Here is a 9,189-nt window from a genome sequence, read left to right as displayed (position 1 = left end):
GTACACATTACAAAGATTTTCAAAAATCTCCCAACTGTCATACGATTGAAAGCAGTTGCATGGCAGAAACTGGTTGCTTCAGGCGCTCTCATAGTAATATGTGGGCGCCTTGCCATAAAACCGTGGTATTTATCTTCACCCGCAGCATTTTGATTGTCACTGATTTGCTTGTCCATGAATTTGGGATGGTAATTCCTTTTGCAAGAGAATAACTGCAGGCAACCTGACGAACTTCAAGTGGTGTTAACCATAATGCGTATGGCACACGACTTGCAAGCATTTAGGAAGAACATTTTCTTGTTCTTCTGTAAAGATCTGCCTTGTAGAATAAAGTGTTGAGAAAAATGAGAGAGCTAGAAGCTCAATATCCACATCCTGTTTATCAGCCTTGGTGACGTATCCCCTCAGGGTTGTCCGTGGTATTCCATGTTTTTTTTGCAGCCGTTTTCTTGTTCTGTACAATAGCTTTGATTACAGCAGCTCTGACCAGCTGTTTTATTTTTAATTTAAGTTTATTTTTAGTTTCCTAAGCAAGCTATTTTTCTGGGCCAAGCAAGGTTTGATCCAACCATACAGAATTTTCCAGGCTAAAGTATATGGGATTGTCGTTTCTTTAGCGAGTGTATCTGACGAAATAGGAAGCAAATATCAATGAAGTATGTTGCAAAAATTTAGCTTTACATGTTCGCTAGGCCTAGATTCGCCAGTCCTAGAGTGGCGAATCAGGGCTGGTTTTTTGTGGCGAACGTGAGCTTTTTCCCTTTTCGGAGAAAAATCAGCACTTTCCAGTTGTTATCGTAGATGGCGGTAAATGTCTATCATTAATAGTTTATTAAGTCTCAGACGTTTCTATCGACATAAAAAGTTTTTTCTTACCTTTACGTTAGAGACCTACTTTTTCATTTTTCTTTAACACAAAAATTTACTTTCCAAGCCCTAAAAATCAACTTACCATACAAAACCTGGAAAACAGGGTTCAACTCGAAGTTGGATACATCCAAACTTTCGCTACTAGATGGCAACTTAAACGCTAAATTATGGCAATTTTTCCATTGATGGCTCCCTAGTTAAATGCAAATGACGAACTTGGGCTGTGGCTAACCTGAACCGGTCTCCCATATCTCTGTCTCGTCTTCTAATACCTTTGCTAAAATGTGAGAGGTAGAGAATTACAGTGCTGTATATGGTTTCTTTGATTTGGTCTAAGTTTGTTGCATCTATAGATGAAACGTTATCACTTACTGCCATTAAACCGGCTCCGACCGTTGCTCTTTAAAGTGCTTTAAAAATTAAAAACTTATTTTGGTGTAGGACGGTGTCTTCTATTTATTATTTTTATTATTTTGTGATTACTCGGACATGATTGATATTAAGTTAGTATTGTCTTGAATGAACGTGTCTTTGGTGATAGGTTGGAGTGGCATGTCAATGTTATTTCTTTATTAAGAAGCACAGGCAAGAATAGTTGTATTTATTTCAGTAATATGGTGTATTGTTTTTGTTTTCGTTTTTTCTCGTTGGTATAAAAGCTCTGCTCCCCGCCAGCAGAAAAAATGAATAAAATTTTGTATTGTATTGCTATTGCTATTGTAATAAGGAACCTCATAAATATCTAGATACATAAATTATATATACATTTGATACATAAATTTCTAGAATTTAAAACGCCTTGTGAAAGCAAGAATGTCGTAAAAAACCTCTCGTCAAAATTGAGACACGAATCCTATCAGCGTTATTCCTTACAAGCTTTCTAGCGGTGCAATTTGTTTTATCGTACGATATCTTCCATTTAGACTTAGATCCTTCTACGCCTGGGGGCGCACAGGAAAGCGACGGTTGACCTCCAACTTGACCAATCTTATGCTAAGTACAAAGTTCATTCAGCGTGGTTCGGAGACTCGACGCCTCTTTTTTCAGGGATCGACCAAATGTGCTGCGTTGTCTTCAACTCCTTCAAATGCCCGGTGGGGTCCAACACCATACATCGTGTGGGAGGTGCCCTCTGCCCTTGCAAGTCACATGCCCCAAGTACCTCCATCTTCTCGTTCTGATCTAGTCGGTCACCAGTGGTTGTTTGGTAACTGCCCTTGTCTAGGCATTCGTTACTCATTCGGTCATATTTATCGCAAGGATTCTACGTAGGCAATTGTTTCGAAGCCGAGTATTCTTTTCTTTAATACATACTTTTGAATCTAAAAAAAAATATCTTTATTAAAGAGCATTCCAAAACAATGTGATTCTTTTTTTGTAGTATTAAAACAAGAAAATTTTTACATTTATAATCAGTAAACTTAAATATACGGAGGAATAAAAAGCTAAATAGGGGATTCCAATGGACTTATAAAACTGAGCCAGGAAGCACACTGGGAATTTTAGCTTTCTTAAGTATAGGCCTACACAGTAAACTAATAAAAAGAGCTTTGTCTAACTTCAGCTAATGAAACAAAAAGCCGACATGAGTTTTGTAAAATTGGGGCATTAAATATATGTTCTAATGAACTTACAATTCCAATGAACTTATAAAACTGAGTGAGAAAACACTGGAAATTTCAGCTTTCTTAAATATACACAATAAACTTATAAAAGGCTTTGTCTAATTTCAGCTAATGAAACAAACAAAGTCAACATGAGTCTTGTAAAATTGGGGCATTAAATATAGGTTTTACTTCTTACCTCTCTTTAACTTTTCCACGAAGTAGGTGTGACCTCGTCATATAGAAAATAATTTTGAGGTGTCAATCTTTGTCTGTATCTTTGAGAAGTTGAGGACAAAAGTTGCAGTTATTCCTAAGTATCATCCTTTTGCAACATTAAGTTTTTTTATGCAACATATAAGGCTCATTCCCTTAGTGAACATTATCAGAAAAGCGTGCACAAAATGCGAAGCTTATAATTATGTTTGCATTCTTGAACTTATCCCAAAGATCTTCATCGAAAGCATGTAATCCAGAGTTTTCAAAAAAGGCTAAGATTTTACTCTTTAGGGCAATAAATTAACTAAGTTATGAAAAGATACATAGGGGGAAAGGAGCATCGTGGAAGTGGCAAAGAATAGGCATAATTTACCAAATAGTGAAAGAGAAAAACAATGTCTGGGTCCCCGAACGTAAAGCATCTGTCCCTATTTAAATAACGGCTTTTCAGACAAACTAGGTGAACAAACTACTATTTCCACTAGCTTACTGCAGCAACAAGCACCTTGAGGCCAACGCAGCTGCGCACGCTCATCCTCCATGCCAAACAATTCGAAGCCTCCCTCTTTACACCCTCCAAAAAGGCAAAGAAGTTCCTATTTCCCATAACTCTTCCCTTACGACATTCTCCCGCCCCATCTAGGAATAACCTTTTTTTTTCCCTAGACGGTTGGCCGACAATGGCAATCTTTGGTAATATGTCATTTTTCATCCGCAGAACTTGTCTTAGCCATCCTATCCTTTCTCTCAGAATAGCCCTTGAAAGCGGGATTGAACTGTTCTTCAAGTGAATATTTCTATAGCTCGCAAGTTAGGATGCATCACCTTTTCTAAGAAGGGGGACTACAATTGAGGTTGAACATTGTGAAGACCAAAGAGGCTTTTGAGATACCAGAAAATATTACAGATATTAATGAATGGGTCCAATTTCTGCTCCAAGTCCAGAGACAAGTTTGAATACTATCTTTTCCAGGTGCATAAAATCCCTTCGTTCTCTTCAATTACTTCCAATTCTCCTCCTCTGAGGAGAGGTTCCAGATTACAGCTCCAGATCATCTTGGCTAGGCGGTGCTTCAAGGATCTCATACACCTCCAATATGCGTTTAATTTCTATTGTCGAATCCTTGCTCTTACATAGCCTTTCTTTTTCTTTTCTAAATGCTCTGGCCAACTTTCCGCAGGCGGTATTTAAACTGTTTTGACTTCTATATCCCTAAATTATCCTTGAGAAGTTGTAACACTTCCCAATTTTTACATGAATAGAAAGCTTTCCTAAGTTGATCTGCTTTCTGCTCCTCAAATGCTAACCTTTTTATTTAATCAATCTTTTGTACTCTCTTCTCATTCCTTTAAAATCACTAAAGGCTTATAATTCTCTTTCTGGAAGAAAATTTCCAACTTTTCGGCTGCAAGTTCCTACTGCTTGCTCTGCGTAGCGCATTCCTCGTCGAAAAAGCTCCTCTTTTCCTCTGTTCAAGTTTTTACTGTTTCAAATTAAAACCCTCCGTAGCGTCATCCTTCCCCAACCTCCCATTAAAAATGAATAAATCCTCCTTACCCCATAACTCCAGTAAATGCCTAACCAATTTACTGGTTTTACGAAAGTGGTCCTTGCTTGTCCTTTGCGGTATCTTAATTAAAAAATTAAAACCTGATTTGGAATGTCCGTCTTCTAGGGCACACCCATTCACAAAGGCCTCCTGAGAAGAACCAGTGTAGGCCTTGAAGATACCTAAGAATAAAAATAAATTGGCACGAAAACGTTTCTTAAATTCACAAGACTCTTCAAAAAGAAAACTCCATGTGTCCTAATCGGAGAATGAGCTATTTTCCAGTAGAAAATACACCGAACAAAAATAACAGGAAATTGTGCCACTTTTACTCCAAGCCAAACTAAATTATTAGACGCACTTTTAAGTCTTTGAACAGATTTTCTTCTTCTTCATAACTTAGAAATTAAAACACAAACATCTTCATAAATTCGGCCATTTTTCTTTACCTATTTCTATGTGCCCCAAAATAATATATCCATCAACTGATACAAAACTATCCAACCAAGTTTCAACTAAAGACACAATATGGGATTCTTTCTCTGATAGGAGGCATTGGATTTTGTCATGAGCAAAACATTGAACATTCCAGTGAGCTGATTCAAGTTCTAGTAAGCCATGGTCCCACTTATATTAGTCACATTGTACTATATCACTAATTGGCGATTATTTAAAAATAATGGCCTAGGTGTTGTTATTTCATGAGATTCATCAACTTGTTTTTGTATTTCATCTGCGTTATGATGGGGGCTCTTAGAGGGCTGTTGAGAGCCATCATTTGGGCTGTGAGAGATGGTGAAAGATGACTTAGCGCTGAATAACTGCCTCGCAACCATGCCTAGTTCAGCTTATTAGTGCTAGTTTTCCTAGTTTCTTGACCTGGTTATGTAAGTAATCAAAGATTTGGCCCTTTTGACTTTGCTTGGTGCAGTATTCATACCAGTTATAATAAAAAAATTGACGATGAGCAAACTTTATTCCCTTCGTCATGTAGTAGCGACATCTAGATTCGTAGCGCCATCTACAATCATTACTCTACGGCAGTTTGGACTCCTAAAAAGCCAACCAGATGGCAATATTGTGACGTTGCTGGACTCTGAAGACTTAGTTCACCGAACTAAACGTAAAAGGTTGTCGAGGAGGAAAGTGGAATAAGCGTTTCAGCATTCCAGTGCATATTTCGGAGGAAAGGTCGAACCATAAACGAATTCATAGACCATAGACATTGACAGTAGTTAACTGTAGACCCCCGTTTGAAATCCCACCCATTCCACGACCCTGGTATAATGACCCGGTGCCTCATCCTGTTCATGCATCCCCTCCAATGCTTGAACCAGAGTGGTTTTCAGTGAAGGTGAAAGTCTAAGGTTCTTACTCTGCAACGCCTGGTCACTGAACAACAAAATGGACGAGCTTGAGGTCCTCATGAAACAAAATTGCTGTCCCATAGCAGCAGTGACCGAATGTTGGGACGTTACTGATGAGATGGGTTATATTAAAGGTTATATGAGCTTTTTCAATACAAGGCGTGATCGTGGTCTAGGGCGCCGTGTTGAAGGTGTCGGTTTGTATTTTTGACAAGACATTCCGTGCGAACTGTTAAGGGAACCTACTGACTCCTGTCACGAAGTGATTTGGGCCGAGTGCAAACCCCCATTCCTGTCAAGAAAGTTCTCGTGCCTCTTCATCTCGGTAGTGTACTATCCCGAGAGTGTAAAAAACAGGAAAGATTTAATTCAATATCTAGACAACATCCGTCGACAGTATGCAGCTCCCGCATTTATTATTGCTGGAGACTTTAATCAAACAAATAAGCAGTGGATGTCGAATATGCTAGACCTGAAACCAGTAGGGGCAGTTCCGACCCACCAAAGTGGGAGCATACTCGACCTAATTTTCAAGGACCTTTCCAACCAATACCTACCACCGTGCTCTTTAGGCCCATTACGGAACTCAGACCGCTTTGTGATTTTCTTGGAGACCAAAGCTAACTTCCCAAAAGTGAAGAAAATAAAAGTAACGACCCGGCCTTTGACTAAAGAAAGTATCTGTTCCTTTGGACGCTAGATTGGAACCTTTGACTTCAGTGAGAACTGCATATTACCAGACATCAACCTCAAAGTTGACACTCTGAACTCTGTTCTTCAGCAGAAATATCACGAACTCTTCCCGTCCAAAACTATTGTAGTCAGTGACAGTGATAAGCCATGGGTAAACCCTGAAATCAAAGCGCTAATATATATATATATATACGACTTATCCCTGGGGGTCCATAATAGAGACTGGGGCAGCCTCGCCTGGGGGCCGTAAATACAGGCGGATGAGGAAGAAGGCCCCTCAAATGTGCACTCAGCAGGACTCACCAGCGTGCTGACACGTTCTGTGAGCTACAAACCTTCTCCTAGCAATGGGTTAAATTGCATGGTGATGTAGAACACCAACATGGGAGGATCCTTTATAGGAGGACAACTGCGGCAGGGCGTAAGCCCCAGATCTATGGACAATGGCCACTGCAAAGGGCTGCCTCGACCCTTTCGGGGTACCTGCAAGACTGGGGACCTTGCGGTTAACTCTATTCCCAAGGAATATCAATGGACCTTAGGCCTAGAAAAGTTATGATTACGGCTACGGCGATTGCGGCAAGCGACACGGCCCCCTCAGCACGGGTATCGAGAAGTAAGCAAGCAAACTATACTACGGTGCTCCCAGCAGGCGACGGGACTTCGAATATGGTGACGAAGTCGAAAATTCTACAAGCCATATCCCTGGGAAAACCAACTACAGTAATAAAACGATCAAAATCAAAAATAACTATTGGTTGTTGGAACGTCAGATCTGTTAAACAAGAAGCTACGCAAGCTCTTCTTGTCCATGCGATGGAGAAGTACAGTATTGACATATTATACGTTTCTGAGACCAGAATCTCTGGTTCTAGCTCTACAGTAATTACAGCACCCGAAACGTTACAACAGTTCAACTTTTCTACTCTGGAGTAAACGATATCTCAGGACTCCATGGCGTTGGTTTCTTCATGAACCGAAGAACCAGAAACGCACTTCTTGAGTGGGGTCCTGTTTCTCCCCGACTGGCTAGGATTAAGCTGAAGGGCAGCCTTGCAAACGTATCCATTTTCTCCGTATACGCCCTACTCGTGATGCCACGAATACTTACTGCTACACGTGATGCCATGTTACTGCTAAGGATGAATTCTATTTGGAATTGCAACAACTGTCTTCTTCAGTTGCTGCACGAGACTACCTGATTATTTCAGGGGACTTAAACGCAAGAGTTGATCTTTCTAATACCCCCACACAAGTCCTTGGAAATTTCGGACTGGGGCATAGATGTGAAAATCGGCAAAGGCTGGTAAACTATGCTTTGATGAATCATCTTGTTGTAACCAACACCATATTTCAGCAAAAGCCAAGCCATCTACTGACTTGGCATTCCAACGACGGTGGTACAAAGGCCCAAGTTGACTTCATTCTCGTCCACCAACGTTGGAGAAGTTCAGTAATAGACTCCCACTCTTATAAAGGTGCAGATATAGGCTCAAAATCAGGGTCTGAACGCAAGCTAGTGCTTGCAAAAATACTACTTCGTCTTGTATATCGGAGAAAGAATAAACCGAAAGCCCGTTTCGACATTGGTAAGCTGCAAGATGAAGAGGTTTGACAAACTCTAAATATGGAGCTAATATGCTGTTCTGATGCCCTAAACTTGAATGAGAAGGAAAACTGCGACCCTGAGAAAAGATGGGAGACCTTAAAAAACAGTGATGAGAGACACCACTGAAGAGACACCTAGGCCGAATGAAAGTGATACCATCAGAGCCCTGTCAATAGTCGAAGAACGTAGGAAAAAGATGAGCGGCCCTAAGCATATTACGAAAGAGTTGCAAAGACAAGTCAAGCGCTCTGCTCGTCTAGACCACCACGAAACGTAGGAAGAGACTGTTTTGTCCTTAGAAAATGCTGCACGCGCTCAAGACACCCACAAACTCTACCAGGTTCTTAAGGAATCGACTGGTAAGAAAATTGCTGTATCTGAAGTTGTCAGAGACAGAGAAGGAAAAGTCGTTAGCTGTCAAAAAGAACGTTTGATAAGATGGAAAGATCACTTCCAAACACTACTTAACCAATCCTTGTCAAAAATTCCTGGCTTTTTCTCCCCTGGTGTTAAAAAAGAACCTTACAGTATCGAGCTGGCCGCCCCAACAAGAGCGGAAATACTCAAAGTGATTAAGGCCCCGAAGAAAAACAAAGCCCCAGGCCAAGATGGTCTTCCCATGGAAATTACAAACAGTGCCCCAAGATCACAGCAGAGCAGCTCCATGGTATCCTTGGGGAAGCATGGAGGACCAACACTTTCCCAAAGGATTGAAAGACATCAGCTATCCTCCCTTTTCAAAAGAAAGCTGATAAAACTGAGTGCAAAAATTGCCGAGGATAAGTCTAATTGACATTGCAGTAAAAATTTTCGGGATTATTCTCTTTAAACGCTTCAAAGGGGCAAGGGAGAAAAGAACTCGTGAAAATAAAGCCGGTTTTCGTCCTGGTAGAGGCTGTACTGACAATATTTTTGGACTCCGCCTCATATTCCAGCAGTTTGAAATGTATAATTTGCCCCTGATTCTGATATTTCCGGAATTCGTTCCCGCCTTCGATTCGATCACTCGCCAAACACCTCAGAAAATTCTTGAAAATGACGGAATGCCCCTGAAATTTGTCGAGCTACTTAAAGCATACTACAAGGGTTCTGTGAGCCGAGTTCGAGTTAACGGAGAAGAGACTGAAGAATTTCCGGTTGAGTTTGGAGTAAAACAAAGCTGCGTCCTGTCTCCGACTCTGTCTAACTACTGTATTGAATGGGTGCTTGAAAATGCACTATCTTCTCATCCAGGAGTTCAGATTGGACAGAAAATTTATCTCGGAGACCTTGAATAA

The 9,189-nt window shown here is 40.5% G+C and overlaps 1 protein-coding gene across 1 annotated transcript; it reads left to right on the top strand.

Moving 5' to 3' along the window:
- The first annotated feature begins 8,856 nt into the window (after positions 1–8,856).
- On the top strand, positions 8,857–9,189 carry LOC148939421 (uncharacterized). The gene has a single exon (XM_089106872.1). It carries the CDS (start codon positions 8,857–8,859, stop codon positions 9,187–9,189), a length of 333 nt encoding a protein of 110 aa, XP_088962998.1.

The sequence above is a fragment of the Artemia sp. Qi Xiang Cuo genome, chromosome 21, assembly GCF_049724085.1.
Source record: "Artemia sp. Qi Xiang Cuo chromosome 21, ASM4972408v1, whole genome shotgun sequence".
Classification (NCBI taxonomy): Eukaryota; Metazoa; Arthropoda; class Branchiopoda; order Anostraca; family Artemiidae; genus Artemia; species Artemia sp. Qi Xiang Cuo.
Note: the sequence above shows the minus strand (reverse complement) of the source record. Positions and strands in the feature narration are given on the sequence as shown.

Coding starts and splice junctions, on each gene's coding strand:
- LOC148939421 (XM_089106872.1), top strand. CDS start 8,857: ATGTATAATTTGCCCCTGATTCTGATATTTCCGGAATTCGTTCCCGCC.